Below are 27,681 nucleotides of genomic sequence, written 5' to 3'. Positions count from 1 at the left end.
TCCCCAGCTTTAGACCTCAAGGGCACAAACTACATCTGGTTGTATGGCCTGTGTTTGAATCAAAGATATACTGCACTAGGCTCTATTTATAGTTGTGCAGTTTTATATATTGCATTAACATTTTGAACTGCTGTATATATGCAACTTGCTTTATGACACCATATAGAAAAGTGTTTTTTGAGCTTATGTTATTCAAAAGGTCCGCTTGGTTCATTCCTAAATCTGTCCAGATAGAGAAACTATAATGCCTTGTCGAAAAGAGCTCAAATGTCACCGCTAACCACAAAGCAATTAACCCCTCTTTCATGCACTTTCGCCACCTGTGCATGTATCAGGCATTGCCTTCCAGTAGCTCATGTCGGCTCGTTCTGCACTGGCAAATGAAAACACGGGTTGTAATAATTATTGAAAATTCCACATTAATTCCATATTGCACGAGCTCAGTGTAACAGCAGATGATATTAAACAGAAAATTCTCTTGCGATATGACAGTCCAATGGAAGAACCGATCAAAAATCAAAACGCCTGTAGACACTGGCAAAATATCCAAACCAAATTGCCACTGGCAAGAGGAGAAAGAGCCTTCGTTTTGGGTAACTGTATCTGTTATTTGCATTGTTTTTTAAATTTCATATGCTTTGCACAATCCTTTATAAATTATCACAATTACGACCAAAATTATTGAATTATAACAGCTACAGTAAACACCGTGGCACTTGCATAATGTAAATGGTAAAACTGACTGAATCCAGTGATGCAGCTCCTTTACAACATTCGCATAGCTATTTCTTGTTAAGAGAAGATTTCTGAGACGAGTTTTAGTGCGGTTATCGGTTTAAATAAAACCCTCATTATCATACAGCTTAATTGTTATCTCACTCCATCGCAGCCAGAGGCCCTTATAAAAGCTAAGAGCCCAAAACTTGCTTCTAACGAGGGGCACGCGACACAACAATAATGGCACAGTGTATTTAGACTGAAAGCACAGCGCGTGCGGCGTATGTAGCAAATTAAACGAGGAAATAGTATTAATTAGCTTATTGTTTAATTAGAGCTCATTTAGACGAGCATTGGTGACTTTGAGAAAAAAAACGTTAAAAATATTGTGCATAAAAAGTGAGAACGAATTTTTATTATTTCAATTATTTTATTAGCTAGGCTATTTCATATTGTAATTAAATTAAAGTGCTTTCAGGAAACCCATTATGCTTACATTTTGGGTCAATTTAATGAAGCGCTTTCATCCTAGTTAGAAACACGAAGATGTATTAAGTAAGAACTTTAGGTCATATGACCCCACGCTGACCGTACACGCGTTCAATGATGTAATATAATTACCCGCGCAATTGACTGGAACGGGGATAAACAAGAAGTAATAGGCTGCACATTGTATGAAGTTTTCTCTGTTTTAGATATCAGAAAATTGCACGGTGTGAAATAATTTTTAATTATGCTAGCTTTAAATATGTCAACAGATGCCGGACTTGTTAATAATCACCAGCGCTCAATTGGTCATCATCAGCGTAGAGGTGGGTATTAAATGTGGATATCATTGTTGTCGAAAGAGGGGGGCTGAGTATATAAAGTGGGCGGCGTTTAGTGATAGACAGTTAATATAATGAGCAGCGCGGACACAAAGCCAGTATAAATACTGCGGGACGCAAGAAACAAGTCTTCATTCACGAATTACAAGAGAGGCGCGAGGACACCCAACAGCACAATGCTGACGCACAAAGTTTAGAACCAAAATAATACATTACCACAGACACTAAACACACCGACGTGCTCACTGTGGAATACTAAACATGCTCCGTGGATATCATGAGACGAAGAGGAATAAGACTGGATGCTGATTTTTCAGCTTAACCACCACCTTTTGGATAACCTGGAAATTTGAGGTGCTTCTGCACTTTGAGGTGACGCGCAGCGCGGACGCGCGTCGGGATATACCTTTTTAACTCTTCATTTTATTTATTTTTTTTGCAACCTTTGCATTGGAATAGGCTCTTTCGGGGAATATAATCGTGGGTGACTCGGCTGCCCAGGAGAATCGGAAAGCATGGCAGCTTGGCTCACCTTTCTCATCGCATTTTTCACGACCGTTTTGACGCAGGTAAACATCCATAGTCGGTCCTGTAGAAAGTCATCAGGGCACGTTCTTCTCAATTGTTACTCAAGTATCAGGCTCATGTCGAGAGCACTTTCATAGCTAAGCCAGTATTTGCAATGTAATGTTGTAATGCGTGTCACTTTTCCCTTCAGATATTTGGATCTGGTGTTTTCGAACTCGACCTCCAAGAATTCAAAAATTTCAAAGGGTTGCTTGCAAATGGCAATTCGTGCAAGCCTGACTGCAGGACTTTCTTCCGAGTTTGCCTTAAAAACTACCAGGTGGTCGTATCTCCAGATGACTGTATCTTTGGAAGTGAAATCACGCCAGTGCTGGGGACAAACTCGTTCAGTATATTTGGAAGTGGCTCATTCAGCACACCAATTCGACTGCCGTTCAACTTTGGATGGCCGGTAAGATCAAATATACCCCTGTTGGTAGTATGACCTGAAACGGAACGCATTACGCAGTGTTGATTAGTTTTATAGTATTGTATTTGGGATAGCAACAGTTTATGCAGGCAGTGTCAACATGTGTAGAGTAACACATCTGAACCACTTAACATTGTTAACCAAGTGAGCAAGCACTATTATGAACCTGTTTGAACTGTTATTGCTTTATTTCTGCTGCCTAGGTTGTACACTTTTAGCATGCAAGTATTTGTAATTATATACATTCGTTTATAGTTTATTTAATAGTTGTCCTTTTAGATTGTATAATTATAATATAATTCTCTTTCCCATTAGGGATCATTTTCATTGATTATTGAGGCCTGGTACTCGCCTTACGCGGATTCACCTGTAGGTAAGCGGTTCGATTTTAGCCACTAGAGGGTGACACTACGATATTGTATACCTCATACTATTTTTATTTATTTATTTTTTTTTATTTATTTTTTTTTTAAACTTATGCATTTCTGCCTTTACAGCTTTTTAAATAAATCATGCCACGCAACTACCAACCCCAAAGAAAACCTATTCATTTGAAAAATTGCAAACTGTAATGCATTTTCCTTTTGCTTCAAACACCTTTTGCATTCTCATGCTCCAACACAATTGAACTTCCTTTGGTTTATTTTTGCCGTGGGAAAGCGCTGTGGGCTTTGGTGAGAACTCAATGCTTGCCAAAACCATCCGACTGCATTTTCCTGTATTTTACACCTTTGTCTGTCCCACCCTTTAGAATGGGATAATACCATGGGAATATTTGGCTTAACTAAAAAGGGGACATTTCAACAGATTTTATTCCAAATGTGTCTGTTTTCCAGAAGTTAAAGTTGGTTTATATATTGCTCTTGAAGATATGAAAGACTGAAAATCCATTGTCATCACTTGCTAAATCTATTTTATTAAAGCTTAAGAACTGAAGCATCTACAACAAAAAAACAATATAACTAATACTTCTATAATGACCTAATCACAATCTCCTGTTTCTTCACAGACACAAACAACCCTGAATTGCAGATAAGCTTTTTTGCCACCCAAAGAAAGTTGGAAGTAGGGGCTGAATGGTCTCGGGATGTTCAAAGCGGGAAGCAGACGGAGCTAAGGTATTCTTACCGGTTCATCTGCAATGAAAATTACTACGGCGACAGTTGTTCCAAAAAATGCACGCCCAGGGACGACCGTTTTGGCCACTACACCTGCAACCCAGATGGGCAGTTATCCTGTCTCCCTGGCTGGAAGGGGGAGTACTGCGAAGAACGTAAGCAATCAGAGATCACAATCCATTGGACTCTTGAAGACTGAGGGTTTTGCATTGGCGCGAGCCTGTCTCTTGTTCATCCCGCTAGTTCGGAAAATCTCTCTTCACTAAATCGGACGAAGCTGTTTAAAGCATCTCTGAGAGATGTAGAAATTTAGCGACGCAGTCAGTGAACCTTAAGTTGTGCTATTGATGTCTGTCGTATTTATTCAAAATCAACAATTCAAGATTGTTGCTTTGAGTCTTTAACAGCTTAATCGTAATGACAAAGGGTAAATAAAAACGGCGCACTGATGTTGTGCAGTGGTTATAGGTCAGGTAAAGGAAAAATAATGCTTGTCGACCGTGTGACCATAGCCTATTCATTTAAATCCTGTTCGTAGTATTTTCTGCTTTTGTTTTGTTGCAGTTCTCTGAATTCACACTGTTGATCAGGGCGCTGACTGTGTGTGTGTGTGTACTCTAAGCATGCGTGTTTGGTAATTTAATCCCACACGAGTGTCACGGCAAGCACGCGCCGGTTAATCGTGCCATTATCCGCCACGCGCCATGAAATTGTAGTCCCTATTGTTGCGCTCCAGTGTAGCAGCTGCAAATATGGTTCGCACAGACTACAAACAACAATGGGGGCAGCTGTCCGTTATTGGGATAGAGCATCTGCTGCGGTCTAACCAGCAGTTCAGTGCTGGTTGGGTACCCGCTCAAAATCAAAGTCATACACACAGCTCAACACAAGCACCAGTAAATTAACCGGTTTGAATTGCAGTGTCCTCATTGGACATGTTCTGTACAATTGCTTGTGATGAGAGCATTATTTGGTTAAGGACAATACACTATTGAAAACGGGATCCAAGTAGTTCACAAGAGTTAAAGCAGCAAAGCAAACCCTTAAATGGATGCTCGTTTAGTCAAGCTTGCAAAATTGCCTCATCTCTTAAATAGATAGCTATTTCTATTATTCCAGTTCCTACCATTTCTGTTATTCACTTGGCTAAAACAAAGCTTCATGAACATAAGTGGGTCACACTTCAGTTACCTTTTATGCTCACTACTCACATTTTTCAAACTTTTGATCAATGAGACCAATAAAGCAACACAACTGTAATCTACACTAAGCCAATCCATTGACCTTTACCAACACAAGTTTTCTGTTTTTCATGCAGCGATCTGCCTGGAAGGGTGCAGTGAGGCAAATGGCAATTGCTCCAAGCCTGGCGAGTGTGTGTAAGTATACAAGCTGGGGAAATCGGTGTAAAGTGTGGAACAGTACAATATCCCCATTACACTCGGACAACAGCCGTTCCTCTTAGACTACCAATCTACATGAGCTCAGATCAGCTCCTATTCCTCATGATCTGTGCATCTGTACACACACGCACACTATATAGTAATATGAATTTGCCCTGGTGTAATTTGACCTATTTAGACGATTAACACTGAAATGCAACACACCAGGTTGTTATACAGCTTTTTTAATTGAACCAGTTTTTAGAAATGGCAGTTGACCATAAATATCTAGTTTGAGTGGGGGTTAAAAAGATTCTTTGTCCTCCATAATGGATTATTATATTTAAAGTGTTACTGATAGGGTTGGCATATTTGTGTATTGCAGGTGCAGGGAAGGCTGGCAGGGTAAACTTTGCACAGAATGTAAAAAATACCCTGCCTGCAAACATGGTACCTGCCAACAGCCATGGCAGTGCCACTGTAAAGAGGGCTGGGGTGGACTGTTCTGTGACCAAGGTAAGACTTAGTGATCTTAAACAGATGACTGAATGGCTTACTCTTCATTAACATTAGTGCCATAGGACTCATTAGTATTAATGGGATATTGCAGCATTGTTTGTCATTCCTAGTCTGACATTAACCTGGAAAAACATACATGAAATAGTGATGATGAAAGAAAATCTGACATGACATTTAATACTGACTTGTTCACCCAGTGTTCTCTTGGTTTTCTAACAGATTTGAATTTTTGCACTCACCACAAGCCATGCGTGAACGGAGCCACATGTATGAACACTGGTCAGGGTAGTTACACATGTACCTGTCGGCCAGGTTACACTGGGGTCAACTGCGAGTTTGAGGTGCGAGAGTGTGACAGCAGCCCATGCAAGAATGGAGGTCTTTGCACAGTGAGTCATACTTTTGTTTTTACATGTATTAAAAGTATAATATAGCGACACATCAGGGAAAAATACCTGCTAAAAAAAAACTTCATCCTACTGTCCACTAAAGAATGCAGACTGAAATGTCCATTTGGAAGTATGAATTTCATTATCAAAGGCATAGTTCACCCTAAAATAAAAATTGTCATCAAGTGCGTTTACATGCATGTTCTTACATCGATTATGCTTAAGCTGGCAACATGTGTGGTCATGTAAACGTATTAAACGGCTTTATTTTATCGGTGTAAGGTCATAAATGGTGTAAGAATAAACCGATCAACACGGGAACATTTTTGCATGTAAATGCTTTAACCGGCACTCTTACCAGCTTATCCAATGTATGCAAGTGTTGTGCTCATGCCTCTTCACGTTTTACGTCAAAAGTAGAGAATAACGTGATTATTTCAAATCTCATGTTAACAGTTTTCTTTGTCGGATTTTTTTAATTAGGCTGATTTTGGCGAGTAGTCAGCGTATTGGTGTGCATGTAAACCGGCTCATTTACTGACTTCCATGGAACACAAAGCAATACAAAACAGTCTCCGTCCCAATTGACTTTCATCGAATAGAAAAAAACGGCAGTGTTAACATTCTTCAATTTCTCCTTGTTAAATGTTAGTAACTAAGGTTAGTAAATAATGACATTTTTATTTTTAGGTGAACTAACCCATATAATTTAACCATATAGAGCCACTTGCATAAAGTTGGTTTAAAGCTGTTGTACGGTAATGCATATGAATTTGAAGCAAAAAGTTACCCCTTCACAATGGACTTCATGATTGTCATTTTATAGTATTTTATATGAATTGAAATCTCTAATACAGGGCTCCAGTCAGCAACTAAAATGGTCACAAATGCAACCAAAAATAATTGATTGCGACAATTTAAAATCTAGTTGCCATTAGCGACAGTCGGGTTGTGCGCATTCATATGCGGTTTCGTCAGATCATCTTGAGTTATTGAATACATCTTTAGAGCGTGCACGAGTAACTACGTTTACATCCAAGGATTTTAAAGAGTTTTGGCACATCAAAGCTGATGGAAATGCCAATTATAGGGAAAATTTCACAAGTGTCGACATATTTTTCCGTTTAACTCTGGCGCATAAATTATGTGTCAAGACTTCAAATGTCACAAACTGGTTTTGAAACACTGTCAAATTGGCATTACTTCAAAATGTAGTGTCACATGATCAAATTTACTCCGATCGTTAGCCTGTGTCAGTCATGATGACAAGGTATACTTACTTGAAAGCCAATTTATTGTATGTGATTTATGGATTGATCTTAACGGCATATAGATCCGATGCTGCAAACATGACTCTTCCAGGAGCGCCAACACATATCTCTCATGCACATCGACAAGTGCACTGAGAACAAATGAATGGCCACTGTTTGTGATTAATCGCGGTAGCCATCCGTTTAGTTACTAAAGTTGCTTTTCCACACCATTCAAAATGATAGATGGCAGTCTTGGAATTGGCCCATAATACACAAATTCTGTGCACAAAGATGTTTTAAATTAATAAATATATACACAATACTAGGAGAAAAGAATCGGTGTGCTTTTTTGGAACACTAACATAGCCCAATTCTATAAAATTGTTTTGCTTTTTTAAAAATGCCGGTAAGATTCCCTGTATTAAATTAACCTACCAAATGAATAAAGCATTAAATTAGCAAACTAAAATATTTTTAGACCTATATATGCCTTTCTTTACACAAACTTAAGTTAGCCTTACCCTGTTCTGTAGATGAGAAGTCGGCTGAACGGCATTATCAGAATGTTCTACACGTATTTTTTTTTGTTTTGTTTTTTTTTTTTTTTTTTGAGACTAAACTATCAGAACTATTTGTCCAATGCTGAGTTTACTTTCAGAAAACTAGCTTTTGAACGTTTTTAAATATTTTAAATCTATCCCTCTTTACCTCTGATCGCATTTGCTGAGCTGCTTCAGAAAATGTAAATGTAAAAATTAGTTGGTCGTTTAAAGATGCAGGACATAATGCAGTTGTGATGGTAATTCTTTAGATTGTTCAAAATGGCCTATTGAATATCAGGAATGTATAATATGTAAATCCTGATATTACACCGCATCAATTTCTTTAGTAGCTGTGCACACTGCATATACACATCGATGGATGGTCCTTATACTAAGACCGAAAGTTTCCCCCACTCATCTTCTGATTGCATTTATTTGTGAAATTAAAATGACTGTAAGCTGTCTAATTTCAATAAATTGTCTCAATACTCTCCCCATTTTACTAAAACTTCGGAGGAAAAAACATTAGGGACATCTGGGAGGTGAAAGGTACACAATTAGTGAAACTCATTTCTGTATGGAAACTGCTTTAGGGCAGATTTCTTTTGCATAAGTTTTGGTTTATCGCAACTTATTTTTTAGGCATGACATCACGCACACCATTTGTATCGATAAAAGGCCATTTGAATGGAATCGGGCAGAAGAAAGTTTCTAAGAGAAATTTACGCATTTTCACTTTGTCGATAACAAAATGCCGTGAAAAATGGATGGAAACTAGGCTAGTGTGTCTCACGTGCTCTTCACCCGTTCTGTTTCTGAAGTGCATGCTGCACCGCATGCAACAAACCCAGCGCGAGAGAGTCATGAACATGACTTTTTTTTTTGAACAGGGTCTTTCTCATGAATCACCCGAACTCGGGAGCTCAGGTTAGTTAGAATCAGATTCACTTTCTGCGAATCAGCCATCAGTGAGCTCACAACTGGGAGCGCGGACATTTCAAAATAAGAGTCCTGTGTGTATTTTGGACTTTTTTTTTTTTTTAATAAAAAGTCCCGTATTGTGCACCACCTCTTTTTCTTCTGGTAATTGATTGGGATTGGAGTAGCACAATAAACTGCATCTGGGATTTCATTCAATTTGCACTATTGTATCACGAATCGGTGGCCTTGTGGGCCATCCGGTAACAGTAAATATACAGGTGCATCTCAATAAATTAGAATGTCATGGAAAAGTTCATTTATTTCAATAATTCAACTCAAATTGTGAAACTCGTGTATTAAATAAATTCAATGCACACAGACTGAAGTAGTTTAAGTCTTTGGTTCTTTTAATTGTGGTGATTTTGGCTCACATTTAACAAAAACCCACCAATTCACTATCTCAAAAAATTAGAATACATAAGACCAATAAAAAAATGTTTTTTAGTGAATTGTTGGCCTTCTGGAAAGTATGTTCATTTACTGTATATGTACTCAATACTTGGTAGGGGCTCCTTTTGCTTTAATCACTGCCTCAATTCGGCGTGGCATGGAGGTGATCAGTTTGTGGCACTGCTGAGGTGGTATGGAAGCCCAGGTTTCTTTGACAGTGGCCTTCAGCTCATCTGCATTTTTTGGTCTCTTGTTTCTCATTTTCCTCTTGAAATACCCCATAGATTCTCTATGGGGTTCAGGTCTGAGTTTGCTGGCCAGTCAAGCACACCAACACCATGGTCATTTAACCAACTTTTGGTGCTTTTGGCAGTGTGGGCAGGTGCCAAATCCTGCTGGAAAATGAAATCAGCATCTTTAAAAAGCTGGTCAGCAGAAGGAAGCATGAAGTGCTCCAAAATTTCTTGGTAAACGGGTGCAGTGACTTTGGTTTTCAAAAAACACAATGGACCAACACCAGCAGATGACATTGCACCCCAAATCATCACAGACTGTGGAAACTTAACACTGGACTTCAAGCAACTTGGGCTATGAGCTTCTCCATCCTTCCTCCAGATTCTAGGACCTTGGTTTCCAAATGAAATACAAAACTTGCTCTCATCTGAAAAGAGGACTTTGGACCACTGGGCCACAGTCCAGTTCTTCTCCTTAGCCCAGGTAAGACACCTCTGACGTTGTCTGTGGTTCAGGAGTGGCTTAACAAGAGGAATACGACAACTGTAGCCAAATTCCTTGCTCTTGATGCCTTGACCCCAGCCTCAGTCCATTCCTTGTGAAGTTCACCCAAATTCTTGAATTGATTTTGCTTGACAATCCTCATAAGGCTGCGATTCTCTCGGTTGTGCATCTTTTTCTGCCACACTATTTCCTTCCACTCAACTTTCTGTTAACATGCTTGGATACAGCACTCTGTGAACAGCCAGCTTCTTTGGCAATGAATGTTTGTGGCTTACCCTCCTTGTGAAGGGTGTCAATGATTGTCTTCTGGACAACTGTCAGATCAGCAGTCTTCCCCATGATTGTGTAGCCTAGTGAACCAAACTGAGAGACCATTTTGAAGGCTCAGGAAACCTTTGCAGGTGTTTTGAGTTGATTAGCTGATTGGCATGTCACCATATTCTAATTTTTTGAGATGGTGAATTGGTGGGTTTTTGTTAAATGTGAGCCAAAATCATCACAATTAAAAGAACCAAAGACTTAAACTACTTCAGTCTGTGTGCATTGAATTTATTTAATACACGAGTTTCACAATTTGAGTTGAATTACTGAAATAAATGAACATTTCCACGACATTCTAATTTATTGAGATGCACCTGTAGATGAAGGCAATATTGTAAAACAATTTACGTTTTATAAGATCAGGCTTTTGACACTTGGGACAATTGAGGGACTTGTATACAACTATTACACAAGGTGCAAACATTCATTTGGTGCTCAAGAAGATAACACACTACTATATGCATACTATACTTTGTAATTATCTGTAATATAGATTCTGAAAAGCAGTACTTAACAAATCCTCTCTTATTTGTATAAATTATGAAAGGGGTGTGAAAATTTGAGACAAAAGGGAATCTTATTTTAACTAATATCCCCCGTTTATTAAACCTCCAATTAATGGGTTATCAGCCGTCTTTTTCTTTGGCTTTGTCTTGTTTCTGAACAGCAATCTAAATCTCGCAATTCTGTGACTAAATTTTGGTGACTAAAAACTGCTATTAGGCTCCTTTTAATGTTTCACTTGGCTCCCAAGTTTTTTTTGGTATGGAGCCCTGTAATATGATACAACTCAACAGTCCTCTATTAAATGTGATTTATGTTAGAAGGCCTCTGCTATCGGTTCAACTTATAAGCACTAAGCAACACAATTAAATTAGTGTGTGTGTAAAACCCCCAGACTTATTCAGTAAATAACAATGGACCATTGCATCCTTTTGCAAAGCCTAATTGTTAACATCAGCATCCTTTGATTTGTAAGGTTTGCAAACAACACTGAACAATGCATAATGCACAATAGGTCCAGAAACCTATCTTTAAATGTGTCTGCTTGCTTTTTCACCCAATAGGATCTTGATAAAGGTTACATGTGCACCTGTCTGCGTGGTTTCGAGGGAACTCACTGTGAACACAGTCTACTCACCTGCACAGACTCCCCATGCTTTCACGATGGCACATGCCACGAGAAGGACAACGGGCGCAGCTATGCATGTGACTGCCCTAGAGGCTACACTGGTCTTAACTGTGAGAGAAGAGTGGACAAATGCACGACTCTTCCATGTGCCAATGGTATGCAACATACAGTATTCTCAATTTCATCGGCTGGTCTGGTATTTTGAAGTTGATTTACATTATGTCATGGGTGTGAAATGTGGATTTTGAGTTCCAAATCTAGATACAGTATGTGCAAGTCACTGACACCTGTGTCACCGATCTGTAGGTGGCTTGTGTGTGGTCCTGGGGGGCGTTCGCATGTGCAGCTGTCGAGCGGGCTACACAGGCCAGCGCTGCGAGATCAACATCAACGACTGCGCAACCAACCCCTGCGCTAATGGTGGCACATGCTACGACCGCATCAACTACTACGTCTGCTCCTGTGCTCCAGGCTACGAAGGCCACAATTGCGACCGGCCCTCTAATGCTTGCTCATCCAGACCCTGCCTCAACGGGGGCTCTTGTGTTGGCATCCCCGGAAATCCACCTGCCTGCTTCTGCCCCAGTGGCTTTACCGGACCCCACTGTGAATTCTGTGCAGTCACCGCTCCTGTGATTACAGGAGGAACTGAAGACCGCTTCCAGTGGGCTGCGATTTCTCTGGCTGTGGGTTTGGTGGCTCTCGTGGTTCTCCTCTGCATGGTGGTCATTGCCCTGCGGCACATTTACTGGCAGCAATCTGGAGAAAGGACTCGAGGCGAGGCAATGAACAACATGTCAGAATCACAAAGAGACAACTTGATCCCCACCTCCCAGCTGAAGAACACTAATAAGCAGGTCTGCTTAGAGGTGGACTGTGCACCTGAGAAATCAAATTACATACACAAAAACTGCCACTTGGACTACAATTCATCAAAAGAGTTCAAGGACATTGTATCTCAAGAGGACAAAAGTCTTAAATATGAAAAGTGTTTAGAAGACACAATACAGTTGAGTAGAATGTACAGGTAAGAAATGGATTTTGCTTCCATTTATGTCAGTGTGATTGATGGAGGTGTTTGGATAGTTTGAATTTATTTTGTTATGCTGAGGTCATGGTCCATTAGCTTGGCTCCATTAGGATCCCAGTATTTTAATCTTTGCACCTAGCACTCTCTTGATGACAGTAATATGAATGTCAATACTAGCCAAGAGAATTAAAGCCTAAATATCTGCAACCGCACATTTCCACACCCATAACCGATTTAACACACGGACCCAAAGGCATTGACAGCAAGAATGCTTTTTTGCAATGTTAAAATATATTTATTGATTTTGGGCTGCACAACAACTTGCATCAGCCTCTGTAAACCGAGCAAAAGAATGAAAAGCTATAAAAATGAGCCCCTTGTACGCGCTCACCCCCATCTCTGCACAATAAATAGCTGCCCCATGTGCTTTTACTTTGTGTTAACATGAAGCGTGATTTGTGTGTACAGGGAAAAGCCAGAGTGTAGGATATCAACGATATGTTCCCCAAGGGACTCCATGTACCAGTCTGTGTTTGTAATAGCAGAGGAGAGGAGTGAATGTGTCATAGCAACTGAGGTAAGGAGGATCATTTAATTTCTTAACATGTCTGCATGTTTCAAACAGGATTCTGCTAGCCATGTTCATTGTTTATCATTCTGTCATTGTCTACTAATGAAGCCTACTGAACAGAGGCTGGCTTAATGAGAAAGTGATAAATGTGGCATTTGGGCCATAAGGGCCATTGTTAAACTTGTGCTTAAGTAACATTTCAAATGTAATTTACATTGGAATAATAAACACAATGCTACAATAGTTTGTGGCTATTGCATGCTGTAAAATTCACAAAATGAAGGGTTCATTAGATTTCAATTAAATTGTAATTTTGGTGATGACAAATGACATGTTTGTGAATTCCTGCTGTTCTTATTGGTGCTTCATTCTTAATCTAAGCCTCCTATTTATTTTTTGCTCTTTCCACAGGTATAAATTACAGGCAGATGTATATTAAGGGAGGAGGGAAAAAACACAATCAAAGCAAAAATTGTTTTCTGGATTGTTTACAAAAATACTTAGAGACTGGAGATTTTATATCAATGTCCACTGCTGCACTGAGAAACTTGAGAAACTGGAGAGAGCGGAGTCCTGCTCACTGAATGCAATAGTTTAGTTTTGTTGAAGTGTTTGTACAAACGTGTACAGTACTGGATGATTTCTGAACTCTTCTGCGACGGTATGTTTTCCCCCATGGGCTGAAATGAAAAGGGACTTCTGCATTGCAAGAAAGTCAAATTGCAAAAGATCCTCTCACAGTAATCATGACACATTGTCCACCAAGTTATGAATGGAAGGTGCCAGGGACTTCCAAACCTTCAACCAGCATTGCCAGCTATGCAAGAATGAGGAGGGGAGCACAAATCAGAGCTTACCCACACGAATCATGTTATGATTGTCTAAGAAAAACTGCTAACATCAATCACTTCAAAAGGACTTTTGCTCTCGTCTCTACAATAAGATTGTAAAGCAGCTGAAATTCACGAAAAAGCCTTAAAAGAATTAAATAGTGCTATGTTTGTGCCCGTGGTCTTGATTGTTTGAGACCAAGGAAATGGAAAATCTTATCTAAATGGACGAATGTGGAGGACAAATAACCAACAGAACTGCCAGCTTGATCCATGAAGTTAAATTGACTTATTTTATGCAACATGGCCCATGAGGACAAGAAAAGGACAAAAACAAATAAAACAGACTGCTCACCACTGACTGCCTATAATTAGTTTTGAGAGAACATTTTTTTTTTAAGTGATTATTTCCAGAGTTAATTTAATAATGACACACTGCTTTTGTTTTATACTATTATTTTGTATATAATGCATATTTATAAGAAACCAAACATCTGAAGAATAAAAAAAGTTCATGTCTTCAAGCTATTTTTGTTGTTACTCGGAGGATATTCCACTAACATTTACACTTGTAATAGTGGCTGGAGATGTTCTCATTTATTCATTGTTTACTTTTCCCTCTCGCGTAGGGTAAAAATGTGGCATAAACATCAACCAAGCAATTGCTTTTTTACATCTCCATGAACTATTTTCTCTCAATCCTGAAAAAAAAAAAAACCCACCACCCCCTCCTTCCCCAGTTGTAAATTGGCTTGAAATTTAAGTCCGTTGCCTTGGATACAGGCCCCTTGAGCTGGAAATTCTGAAACAAAGACAGACGAAGAGCGCAAATGACAGAGGAACGGCCCCTCCTCAGAAAACTGAAACAGATGCCCCAGGGTGCAACCTTGCCCTGCCATAAAAACAGCGGCATATGCCGCCCCTCTCACCATGCTCATGGCGCTGCTCGGCAGAGTACCCATACAGCAAACACTCTTATCTACAGACACAAACGGGTTCTAGCTCCAAGGGTCTCAGCCTTGCCTTTAGGGCTAAAGGAGACATCTCAACCCCAACAAAAGAATTAGCACGAACTGTGCACATGGCCTTCGTGCACACAGATGGGTTTCAGTGGTAGATCCCACTGGTATTATGCTCTCCAAACATGGAGAGAATAGAAAAAAGCAAGGCTCTTAATCAAAACTGATTCAATTAATCAAGGATGTTATTGGACTGCTAGAGCAATCTGGTGTATGTGCCCTAATGGGTTGTTCAGGATCACCTACTGTAGGTCTTGGTGAGCAAGGGGCCATCTGTAAGCCTTGTTGGAGGGTGACTGGGAATTTGAGCAGGTGATATTGAGGAATCCTGAGTGGCCAATTTGGGTTAGATGTTTAGACTAGACTCTACATCAAACAAATGACAAGCTCTGAGATTCAGCCCTTCACAAATAATTCACCATTCTGGCCAAATTCAACATTAAGAGACCCCATGCAAGGCACCAGAGATCCATGCAGGAGATGCATTCTTTAGTGACTGAAGTACTACAGCAGAAATTGTTTCCCAGGAGGTTCAAATCAAAAAGTAGCACTTAACAGCTACAGTAATCAACAAACCTGGGCCGTGCAAACACACTCCATCATACACATTCTGTTAATCTGTGTCATTTAAGTATCCTTGTCTCCGCATCTGTGCTTGGGTCAAAAGGATGTTTAGGAAGAAAAAAAAAACACATTTCGCAAAGTTACAAAAGAATTTCCGTCAGTGGCCCGGAGTGTTAAACACATGTTATCATAGCAATTAGTCTTCTGCTAGCAGCAACCTGTTACCCAAACCCCACCCGCTGCAACTGTGAGCGTGTGTGTGCGCGCGCTCTGATCTTTGGCCTCTGGGTCTAAATCGCATGGCCAGGCATTCTCATTGTGTTATAATCACTGCATCCTGTTTGTGACCCAGTGACATCATTTCCTGCTTCCTGTCTGATTAAAAAATGCAGAACATGCCGGCACTGGCCAAACGCTTTTCTCACGCATTTCGTTTTTTTTTCTGTATTTGTGCGGATCCCCAAACTTTCAGGAAACAAGCTCATAACAATCTATAGGGGGCATCAAATCAAGAACATTAATTTCATTGCAAGTGTGTGTTTTGCAGTCTGTGCCGTGGAATGTGAAAACATCCTTAATAGAAGGATGATAAACATTCATTTGATTTTGACACGGTCAGCACCATGCAGTGAAAAGAGTAAAATAGGTCATCACAAATGAATTTTCTCTGAACTTGAAATTGCACATACACTCTTGGAAGGGTCTTTACATGCAATACTGATATTTATAACATAAAACACATCATATTCAAAGGACAGCCACTATGAGTCAACAAACCCAAAGGCCCCCATCTGCATTTTTCCTTTACCAACACTAGATGTCAGTAAATTGCTCATGCGGTTTGTGTCTCAGGACTATGGAGGGCCAAATTACTCGAAATTAAATAAATATTTATGTCATTAAAAATATAATTATATAAACTATAAAAAATTAATAATTAAATCACTAGATAAATCAATAAATGTCCCTTATATTTTATGTTAGCACTAGTTTACGTACATTTTCATTTTAGCATTATCTTAGGGTTGATTTTTCAATTAAGCATGAGCTTCGTGTATTTTCATTTTCAGGTTTATGGTTATCGGCACATCACTGCCAGTGAGTGTTTGTTTTTGTTTTTTTTACTTTCTGATCAGTGAATTTAGGTGTTTTGTTTCATACTGCAACAATGGCTGAGCTTGTTAACTTATAGATGAAGTTGCCAATTAAAACGTTGGCAATGACTTAATTTTAATCTATCTAGATACATTTAAGGGAAATGTTGGCCGAAATAAATGCTGTACATGACAGTAACATTGGCATTCTTAACAGCATTGAGCAGTATGTTTGACTGTAAAATGCAAGACATGATGTTGATTTTGTGAGAGAAGAGATGGAGGAGGATGTCCTACTTGGAAAGGTGACACCCACTGTCTTTATTAGCGCGTTAACGCAAGTAATGGAGAAATCATATTTTCCATATTCATAAATCATATATTTTTTGTACAAACACAGATGGAACCTGTGAAAAGCTGCATTCACATGACTCGTTGGTGTGAAGCATCAGCGTTTCTCTGGTGCCATGTTGCGCTTCCGTCTTGTTGGACAGTTTGGATGAAGTATCATTAACGTGAGCAGTGCCAGCGCTCAAAGCAAAGCAAGACATTCTCTGCTAGTGCTGTTCATGTGGAGTTCAAAATGGTGCGAATCATGTGAATGCAACTTCACGATTGCTGTAGCAAAGTGGATAGCTATAGTTTACTGTATATTGTGGAGGATGAGAATTAGATTTATTGCCTATAGCAAGGAGTGCTCAACATATTCGAGTTCTTTTAAGTAATCAACCTCCCACTTATTCTTTGGAAAACATTTAATGTTACTTGGATTGGTGCTATATAAGTGCATTTTTGTCTTTATGTTGTGGAATACTTTGGAACATGCTAATAAAATATTATTGTTACAAATTGTTTTCTTTTCTAAGAGGGTACTAAATGTGAAAATCTGCTAATAACAATGAAAAATTTAATTGTAGCTCAATATTTTAATGGACTGACAACATTAATATTTAATTATTTATTTAAATACTTATTTCATTATTTAATTTTGAGTAATTCAGCCCTCCATTCAAGACATGCTGAAACTTATTTAAAAATCTGTTGATGATCACATTTCCCTTGTACTGCAGTTGTACTGTATTTCATTAAATATCAAAAATCTTTCTAGCCATTAAGCACATAGAATAGTCCAGTATTTGTAATTCTCTTTAAACATACTCTTATCTTATGGAAGTTAATAATTTCTCATGTGTGGAACTATTTTTTTACACAAACACACACATGCATGCTTTCAGTTAGTGGCAAAAATCTATATGATTAAAAAATACAACAAGATGTCTGAAAGGTTCTCTGCATTTCATCATGTATGGCAGGGAAAAAAATTAAGTGCACTATATGTGGAGACCATGTGGAATGGGAATGTGTTTTCATGATTTTCTGGGTCTATTTACTTTGGGTGCAGATCCCTAGGTCACCACCCTAAGGCAGACACATACCCCATAGGACATAGTTTTGTTTTTTACCTCTGACAGCTGTATGTTTTTGACTAGCAGAAACTAGTTCAACTGCTTACTACCAGAGAGTGCCAAACCTGAATGCCAGCCAGTGAAACCAGTACATTCAATTGTTTCATTCATTTTTTAAATAAACTGGTTTTGTTGAATGTGTCATTGACAGTGAAATCACTGTGATTAAGAAAAAAATTCAATCAATCATGCTGAGAAATTATTTCAGCAACAGCTAAAAATATATCATAAAAATGAGTAGCAACAGCTACAAACATAAAAACACTTCACATGACCCTCTTTCCATTCTACATTTGTCATTCATAAGGTCAGTGTGGGGACCTAGCATGTTTGTGCCTAAAGGTTACTGTGCTGGAGAAAGTAAACAGGCTGTCCCGTGAAAGGTCTGGTCAATGGAGCTCACCCATCTGCCTGAGCTATAGGCAGAGAAAGGCTTGTGCATCATGCAGACTTTTAAGGAGCTTACATGTGCTTGTATCTTATGATGCCAGCTAATACCTCTATTTATAGATAATCCTATTTTAACCAAAGAAGAACCTCTGCTATAACACAAGGAAATTGGGAGGGGGGGCAGAGTGGTGTTTTGCTTATCAACCAAAGTTGGACAAAATTGGGTGGGGGTTGGGGATTCAATTGAATCAAGAAAATGGACAGCAAAACAGACATGACAAAGACTTCAACTTGAAATTCAAACATAACTTTTTCTTATCATCACTTTCACATGCAATATTTCAATCATTTATTTCATATACCTTGTAAAGGGTGTTGGAAATAAGATTACACTACATTCCAGCCATTCCTTTCTGTTGAAATCAGGCAACTCCCACATACACATTGTCGAGTGAAAATTAAGTGAGCCATACAGATATACATAATATGGGGTGTGCAAAGTAGTGTAATGATGACTAGTCTCATGACTTAGGAACTGGCTGATAAAACTCAATTATCAACCAGACGTAAGTCCCTAGGAGGGCCGACAAAGGATCTTCAGAGTTATTGACATCATGATTCTGTTCTATTATCAATGTACCTTTTTCGTTAATAGTTTGGCGATGTTGTCATGTTCCAATCCTCAGGCTCATCAGATACCAAAGAATGACTCTACTTTATTACACAAAACATTAACGCAATCAGCATTTGAATCATTCAGACAGAAAACAGGTTAATAAATAAATATTTGTTTTTAGAAGATGACGAAACTCAAAGGACAAATATATGCACTCAAAGTACTTTCCAGGCACAAAATGTTGCATGATAATATATCATGATTATAAATGACTGTGACAGTGATGACCATAACTTTATCATAATTTGTAAATAAAGTGAGCATGAGACTCTCATTGGGGCCATGTGTTTCCATCAAGTAATCAATTGGACTTCACAGGGTTTGTAGAAAGTTTATAAAGTTATGAAAATATTCTGAACAATTAATTTCTGCTCTCCAATAATAAATAACTGTGAATGCTTTTAAATATGTCATACCACCATAGATGGAGATTATAGACAAAGGAGATCTAAAATTCAAGCCGATGATATAGCTTAAAAGACTCTTATCTTTATAGGAAGAAACTAATCTGCCTCAGCAGTCATTATAGGATAAAAATGAATGCTGGTGTTTGAAGGATGTTGAAGTTTCTGGTGACAAGGAAACGTTCATTAATATTTAACAAGAAACACAAGGTGATTGGTAAGAAAACATAGTTATCCTTTGCAATGGCATCTTCTGTTGTTTTCAGGGGGCCCTAATTTGAGTTGCTTACTAAGTCTAAATCTACCTCTATATCTGTATCTCTATATCAGTTTTCTTTATATTCATTGGTGTTTCGGATTCAAGTAGCAGAATGCCTGAAATGATGCAACAGTTTCAGTACGTATTGTACTGTACTTGTGTTTGAAACGTTTGTTTCGAGTTGCATCAGCCAACAGAGATATTTAGTGATCAGTTGACAAATGAGCTTCTGAGTATTGTGTGACTGACAGCTCGCTACGCACGCCTTTTCCTAGGTTATGAGCCAAACAGATAGTTATGCACATATATGGACGCAGCAAGGTAAATTGATTGGCTAGAAGACAAGACGCCCCGCCATATCTACACTCTGATTGGTTAATATTTTGCGCAAGGTCAGATACGCCCATTGATGCACGCGCTTATAGCCTGCCTCAAAGCAGCCCTCATTTCATCATTCGCCGAAGTAGAAGGTACAGTACGGCGGTTAAGGGCGATCGAAATCACCATAAATCAGTTAAATACACTTCCTCTGGGGTTAAAGCGTCGTGTATTTGGCTGGGTGAAGGTTTGTTGGTAAACAAGAGCTTTCAGCTGCTATTAGTGTTTTATTCAGACCGAGAGAGCCCAACATGGAGTTTTAATGCAATGCGGCGGTAACTGCACGGCATAGGCATGCAACAGGCACAGAAAAACGCTTTGCGGGACTTTACCATCACAACTGCCAAGCAGTTGGGCTCTGATACCCTCCGCGGTATAGCCGTGAGCCAACCAATACCTCTCCTACTTGACAGGAGGAAGCTAACGCTAGCCAGTTAGCCTCTCGTTTCATTCATTTAGCTGTTACAACATTAAAGCCATCCACTACTACCCTCTCTGTCCTCATACCATCCTGTAAAGATGAAGCCTCAAGACATCATTGCTGTGAAATCCAGCCTGTGGATCTTCGGGTACGGCTCGTTGGTTTGGAAGCCAGACTTCAAGTACAAGAGGAGCAAGGTCGGTTATATTAAGGGGTACAAGAGACGCTTTTGGCACGGGGATAATTTCCATCGTGGAGATGATGAAACGGTGAGTGTTTGAATATAAAACTTTATTTTATTTTTTATAAGTACATGCTTTTAGCGATAAGTTCCGCATGGTACTCATTCATCTTTTTGGGTTTTTTCCATGTCAGCCCGGAAGAGTGGTGACGCTCATCGAGGAGGATGACGTAAGTGTAACTTCCCACTTATTTTGGGGGGGGGGGCGTTCACAAGGAACTCGTTTTGCCGTGTCTCGAGACACATGCGTTCTGTTTGTTGTGCCACGTCTAGCCTATTTTTATTTTAGCGCAAGAACGCGTTTTGTCTAAAGGGCCCCCAACTCTATGAATGGGCTATACTTTGGCCAAACTTAAACAGTTTTTATGATCATCAGATAACTTGTGTACACTTGTTAACTTCACTATATGTGACTAACCTCAATTTCTTGTCCACAGGCGTGCACCTGGGGTGTTGCATTCGAGGTTACTGGCTCTCAGATAGATGAGTGTCTGAAGTATCTGAATGTGAGGGAGGCGGTGAGAGGTGGCTATGCCACCCAGGCTGTTGAGTTCTTCCCACAGGGCACGAACCAGTCACCTGTCCAGGCTTTGGTTTACATCGCCACTTCTGACAACCCTATTTACCTGGGGCCAGCCAGCACAGAGGAAATCGCCACTCAGATTGCTGTGTGCAAGGGAAAGTCAGGCTACAACATAGAGTACTTGCTTCGCCTGGCCGAGTTCATGAGAGTGAGCTGCCCTGATGTGGATGACCCTCACCTGTTCTCCATCGAGGCAGCTGCCCTAGCCATCATTAGACCCATATTAGCAGCCCAGTAACCTGTATCATCTGTAACGCTTTAACTATGGCACTGAGGCTATCAACACCTAGTCCAGACACCATAAAGGTCCTATCAAAAGTTAATTTTGGTGTGATTGTGATTTTAGTGGCTGTGTTCAGATATGCTATTCACACTAAACCTATGCTATTAAATTTGACTGTACTAAGGTAGTCACTGTAGAAAGGAAACATGGTCTTAAGCTGTTTTGTTTCAATCATGTAGCGTGGCATCTTGCATACTGTCAATTTTCATTGTTTTGTGGTCTTAACCCCAAGTATATGATACTGTAGTACAACTGTACAAATGCATGCTTGTGGTAATGTATTGCCAAAGTTTTTTTTTTTTTTTTTTTTTGTGGCCACGAAACCTCATTAGTGTGTCAGTACACTTGTCAATTTTATTTGCACTAAAGTATGCTGTTAAGCCATTAAAATTTTCTCCTTTTGCACATTAAAACCTTTTAAGGATCTGTCTGATTCGGTGTTGTTTTCTAAGAAACAAGGTTGAAATCGGTGTAAATCTAGTCTGCCATTATTAGGCTGTATCAAAGTTAATCCCATCCTAGTGCTTCATTAGCTGATTGTCAATGTCAAATTTACACATTTTTAAATCACAGTATTCCACAAAGAAACTTTGAAATATATATATTTTTTTTTTTTTTTTAGTCCAAATCAGTAAAGGGACCATTTGGGTTTCTTCTCATTCACACAGACTTATAAAAATAGACCAGCAGTTTGGGAAAATGGAGAACTTTGAAAGGGACAACACCCTTTGGTATTTACATACGTGAAACATCTATTATCACACTTAAAGACAAAATAAATCAGAAATTGCCTTTTCTGAGAAAAAAAAAAAAACAGCCATATATCACAGATGCAACAAAAGTATGAATGTTTTATGTTATTTAAAAACAAAACGGCTTCAACAGAATATACAACTAGCACAAATCATAAATTACCAAGTTTTAACTTAAGCTATGATACAGTTCACATCCAAGTATTTTAAGTCACATCGGACTCAATCGGAGTAGTGATGTGTTTTTGGAGCAGCACTCACCACTTACGTTTCATTGCATTTACTACAAAACACGTTGATTTCTTTTACTCTTCCCAAGAGAAAATATATTAGTATTTAAGCCAAAATCTTTGAATTTGCAGCAAATAAACATAGAAAGAGAAGGCCATTCGGTATTCAAATTGTTCAAACTGATATTACAATAATGTCCAAGTCCATTCTACAAAAATATGAGCAGTCTTACAAAAGCTGTCTTATCTGTTCATATACAGTATGTTCAAGGTAAAGACTTTGTTCAAGACTGTGTTTGATTATCATCAACACCCCCCCACATCTTTCCATTTAAACTCAATCTCTGCTCATAATGATGCCAAACATGATGAATGCAAGAAAAATATATCCAACCATTAATGAAGAACAGAATCTCATGGATCCCTCATTTAGCCCTGCCACCCTTTGGTTACTTGGTCATCAGAAGACAAAGAAAAGATGTCATTGTAACTACACTCTTCAGTCACCTTTATAATGGCTCAAATTCATTTTGAAAACAATCAAATAAGTGGGGGAAAATGACTTGTTTTGAATTCAAATGGATAGAAATCCCAACCTTTGATTTAAGGACATGTCACCAGAATGGATACAATCTGCATTTTGAGATTAGGTTGGGTTTCACAGTGACAAAAGGGCTTATGGTTCGATAGCGGATTGACATAATGTATATGAAAACTGTCACCCTGGGATTGAAAATGTACTGGCCATGATACAATAAAAAAAAAACTCTACACAGTCTGCTACCGGCCACTGTTGTTGCTTGGTCCTTTGCCTCTCTTAGTAGGGTTATGATGGCTTTCTGAACTGCCATGTGCTAATGTCTGTGAGTTGGTGGTCATAGCGCTTCTTTTAGCCTGGGGGGAAGGGTTGACAGCTGGAACAAAGGCAGGTGTGGTTGAAGAATGAATGAGAGTAGGTTGTAAGGAGCCAGTTGCTGGAATACCTGGAAGAGGATTGGTTACACAAACACAAAAACAAAACATGGGTGAATAATTTCAAAGCAGTTCGGATAAACTGTTATGATTTTTTCACCAAGTCAAATGTACATTTGAAGTTGATGGCATGTTGTTACCTTTGGAAACACTGTAGCCATACGCAGCATATGCAGCTGCAGATGCAGCTGCTGCCCCTGCCATCGCCCCTGCCATGGCTGCAGCACTCCCCGTTATCGTCTTTCGTCCTCTGCCCTTCCTGATAGAAGACTTCCCGGCTCCTGCAGAGCCTTTGGGTCGTCCTCGACTCCGACCAGACCTTCCCCTGCCTGGACTGGACATATCTTGGGAAGAGACACCTGAAAGAGAACCATGTATTAAACTCATTTGGAAAATCTAGCCATAGAAGTTAACTGTAACTGCCTGCCCACAAAACAGACTAACATCCATATAAAGCCCGGTGCACACTGTACGATTTTGGCTACGATTCTGCCGTCTAAGACAAATTTCGGGAATCCTTCAACATTCAGTGTAACATGTTCACCGACAGCCGATTAATAGCCTTTGCGATGATCTTTAGCCTCCGACGGAGTTCTAGCAGTGTCAGAACATTTGCATCGCAGTCGTATAGTGTGACTGTTATTACGATGGCCAGATAAGATATTCCGCTCCTCTCTCGTTCCCCAATTCACTTGGAAAGAAACCTGCTCCGCGTTTGCACCACCATAGCAACATTTGTGCCCAGTTATCACTCAAGCTCTACTTGCTTGAGTTATACTCAAGCTCTTTCAATGTTTTTTCTTCTTTTCATTTTATATAAAAAGTTTTAATAAATAAATAAGCAGAAAATACTTGGAGAAAAGTGTAACACTTCAGCAATATGAAAGCATTATTCCCAGAATTAAATAAATGCATAGTTTACAAAACAAAAATAAATAAATGACTGCATTTTCTTAAAACGTTTTTTTCTTTACATTTATCATGCATTTTCTTTACAACTTTATTTGAATTACTATTTTACTTTTAATAAATTTACTTTAAACGTCTGTAAACTTCTGTAGTTAAGGTTCACACCACTCCAATTTTATATATAAAAAAATTAATAAATATATATATAGGTAAATATTTATGGGACATTTTAATCCAAACCAGAAGATACAACTGGATACAATTATAGAAATCTATGTCGTGTTTGTGCATTATCCAGAGGGAATTTGCAAGCACAATATATTAATAGCCTACATGAATTTTCGAAATTTTGCTTGGTCTACAGCAGGGGTGGGGAACCTTTTATCCCATTAAGGCCCATTCGAGTTTTTACTAAATTATCCGCGGGCCATTCAATTGCTTGCAATTTCTGATTGTGGGTTGAAATTAATGTACGCATTCCATTACGTGCTCACGCACCAAGGAAAAACACTGAAAGGTCTAAACAAAATAAATTATACAATATTTTTAGTTGTTATCATTTAAAATTATTTTTAATAATTATTTTAATAGTATTTTTTTTTTTTCAGTAAGTTGAATCAAGGCCATTTTTTTGCTTTAAGTTATTTCTCAAATGGCCTCGCAGGCTGGGTAAAATGGTCTTGCGGGCCTTTTACGGCCCTGAGGCCTGACGTTCCCCACCCCTGGTCTATAGGTTACTAATCTAGAGGAGAAAGATGTACTATAACCCACCTTTTTTGTTTTCCCCTATGAGAATGGAGAAGTTTGTCATTTTTCGGGCCACAAGTCTTTTTATTTCCACAATAAATATTTGCTTGTGGTAGTTAATTATTACTGTAGGCTACCTTCCGCACTCGCGTTCACTCTCCATCTGTAATTTTTTTTGGTATTTGTGATCAGGCTGTCTTATTATAGGCCTATTTGACAAAATCCATCTTTTTATATGTTAGCCTACGCTCCTGATGGAGTGGTATTGGAGCAACGGAAATGCTGATGTCCTGACTTTCAGAAAAAAAAAGCTCCTCCATGGCGGGCAAATCTCACCGTTTCTAGGTTTTAAAGCTGAGAGTGCAGAGGTTTGTGGGACTTGAGCTTGTCGCAACACTCCCGTAACGCGAGTCATGTTCACTGATCGGGACGATTGGGTTCACTGATCGCGATGATTGGGACCACAGTTGGCTACGATGTTTATCGTACAGTCTGACATAATGTTGCACAGTGTGCCATGGCAATATCAATGCATTCATATCGTAAAGTCTTACAAGCAACAATCTTAAAAGACTGTAAAAATCCTAGTGTATAACGGGCTTAAGATCCAATTCAGAGAACCACCAACAATTTAATGTAATATGTGCCAACCAAACAACATGTTTCTGCTGATGGTTTTCTGAACTGTTAGATTGTGTCATCTTCCACTTGTCCTCACTTTACTATGAGGTTGCATGCCAAGGCTGTTTGGGACACAGTGGCTCTAGCCCGACTCATGCAAACCCTATCTCCTTTATGGCCACATTTCTGCTCATGTTTCACCAGCAAGCTCAAGTCCCACAAACCTCTGCACTCTCAGCTTTAAAACCTAGACAGCAACACTGCTTATTAACACCGCTCATCACTAGGCAGGCAGGAAGGCAGGTAGTCAGATTTCTGTTAATGTGACTCCTGTATTTGGGACTTTAACTGTAATAAAGCAACAACCCCCAAAATAGACTGGATAGGAATATGAAAGAAAAATAAGAATTTTAACAAATACTGTTTAGGTGGAGAAACCAATGAAAACCATATGTGCAACAAGATTTAATGTCTTTTTTTTTTTTTTTTTTTTTTTACAAATAATAGAGCATTTTGCCAATAAGCCCATAATAGGAGTTCACTTTTCAACTTGTTCTCTGGTAACAAAGCTTCATTCTATTAATAACTGCAAATGTTTACTACACATTTTCATATGAACAACCTAACAGTAATGATACTGATTTCATTTTTATAAATTCGAGTCAAAATTAAAGAATTATGCTTCAGTGACGTTAATTTAGAAAATGCTCTGACAGATTCAGTGAGTTCATTCAGTAAAGGATTTGTCAAACTGATTAAAAGCGATGACTAATGAGTTTGTTAGTCTTTTTGTGCATTTCATTAAATTAGAAGTGGCTCATAACAGTCATTCCTTCATGCATCAGGCTACACAAGTCGGACAGTATGTTTGTTTTCAAGTACAGCCAGCAAAGACATGCAATAGAAAGATTTGTTGTCTTGGCATTATGTTGTCTTTTTTACAGCATGAAATCCATGGTACTAGTGGTGCACGAAACACTGGCATGAAATTGAAAAAGTATGTAGGGGAGACTGTGGCATGTTGTCACATGGGTAAATTGTCACAAGGACTATATGCAATATTCAGATGAAACCTACACCACTGGTTTAATGGCAGGTTCCATTGCTACAATTTACCCCATAGAATGTGAAAACATGACCCACAATTGGGGAAAGTTGTCACAAAAGGAAAACATGTGTTCAATGAACTGTATCTTTTTTCGTGGGTAATAATGGTGAAATGTTTTTTTGTGTGGCCAATACAAAAGTATGTGCCTTTTTACAGGAGTACAGTGTGGGGATTTAAAAAAAAAAAAAAAATTGCAGTTCCCTCGCGCCAGTTTTGCATTCCCTCCCAATGGTTTTGCATGCACTTACAATAAATTTATCATGGTTTTACAACAGTAACCATATTTTAACCTTGATATTCATTAGAAATTGAAGATTGAAATGAATAAAAATTTAATAAAATAATTAATACATTTAAGAGAATGTTTATAATTGACGTGTGTCATGTATATAGAAATTAAGCAGTTAACGCAAACAGTACATTTTCTTAAGTTTAATTCAAATAATTTATTTGTTAGGGTGAAGTTATATTTATAAATGTTATATAGCCATCTTGCTGCAGTATAAATTTATACTTTCATTGTTTTTATGAGCTGTGAACAGGACGGTAAAGGAAAATATTGAAATATAAAATAAAGGAGGTAAAAAGGGTTGGCATAATAAGCTTTGGCTTCAGCCTATTCCTTTTCGGACATTTGGATGGATCAAACTGTCATGAATTGTATAAATGCCGAAATAAATAAATGGAGAAAAAAAAATGCAAATGAAATGATACAGTATACTGTGTTAAAACCATAGTTTCCACCAAAAAGAAACACTGCTTAACTTACTTTTCATAGTTACTACAATATTACTATAGTAAAACCATGGTTTCCACCAAAAAGAAAA

At 38.7% G+C, this 27,681-nt stretch overlaps 3 protein-coding genes across 3 annotated transcripts in view; 2 read left to right on the top strand and 1 right to left on the bottom strand.

The window, feature by feature from the left end:
* The first annotated feature begins 1,670 nt into the window (after positions 1–1,670).
* On the top strand, positions 1,671–14,261 carry LOC127416463 (delta-like protein 4). The gene is made up of 11 exons (XM_051655846.1): positions 1,671–2,113; positions 2,263–2,523; positions 2,857–2,914; positions 3,551–3,814; positions 4,978–5,038; positions 5,427–5,557; positions 5,780–5,949; positions 11,242–11,461; positions 11,613–12,333; positions 12,805–12,913; positions 13,319–14,261. The coding sequence occupies exons 1-11, from the start codon at positions 2,060–2,062 to the stop codon at positions 13,322–13,324; spliced, it is 2,055 nt and encodes a 684-aa protein (XP_051511806.1). The 5' UTR covers positions 1,671–2,059; the 3' UTR covers positions 13,325–14,261.
* A 5,791-nt stretch (positions 14,262–20,052) lies between these two features.
* Positions 20,053–21,941, top strand: LOC127416475 (glutathione-specific gamma-glutamylcyclotransferase 1-like). The gene is made up of 3 exons (XM_051655865.1): positions 20,053–20,677; positions 20,784–20,819; positions 21,087–21,941. Exons 1-3 carry the CDS (start codon positions 20,507–20,509, stop codon positions 21,468–21,470), a joined length of 591 nt encoding a protein of 196 aa, XP_051511825.1. The 5' UTR covers positions 20,053–20,506; the 3' UTR covers positions 21,471–21,941.
* LOC127416458 (chromatin-remodeling ATPase INO80-like) overlaps positions 21,754–27,681 on the bottom strand; it is a 71,613-nt gene continuing 65,685 nt past the window's right edge. The window contains exons 36-37 of the mRNA XM_051655838.1: positions 23,610–23,828; positions 21,754–23,480 (exon numbers count right to left, since the gene is read on the bottom strand). Coding sequence (XP_051511798.1) covers positions 23,278–23,480; positions 23,610–23,828 — 422 coding nt within the window. The 3' untranslated portion in view covers positions 21,754–23,277. The remainder of the gene's footprint in view (positions 23,481–23,609; positions 23,829–27,681) is intronic.

Source organism: Myxocyprinus asiaticus, chromosome 25 (genome assembly GCF_019703515.2).
Source record: "Myxocyprinus asiaticus isolate MX2 ecotype Aquarium Trade chromosome 25, UBuf_Myxa_2, whole genome shotgun sequence".
Taxonomy (NCBI): domain Eukaryota; kingdom Metazoa; phylum Chordata; class Actinopteri; order Cypriniformes; family Catostomidae; genus Myxocyprinus; species Myxocyprinus asiaticus.
This window is presented reverse-complemented; position numbering and strand designations above follow the sequence as displayed.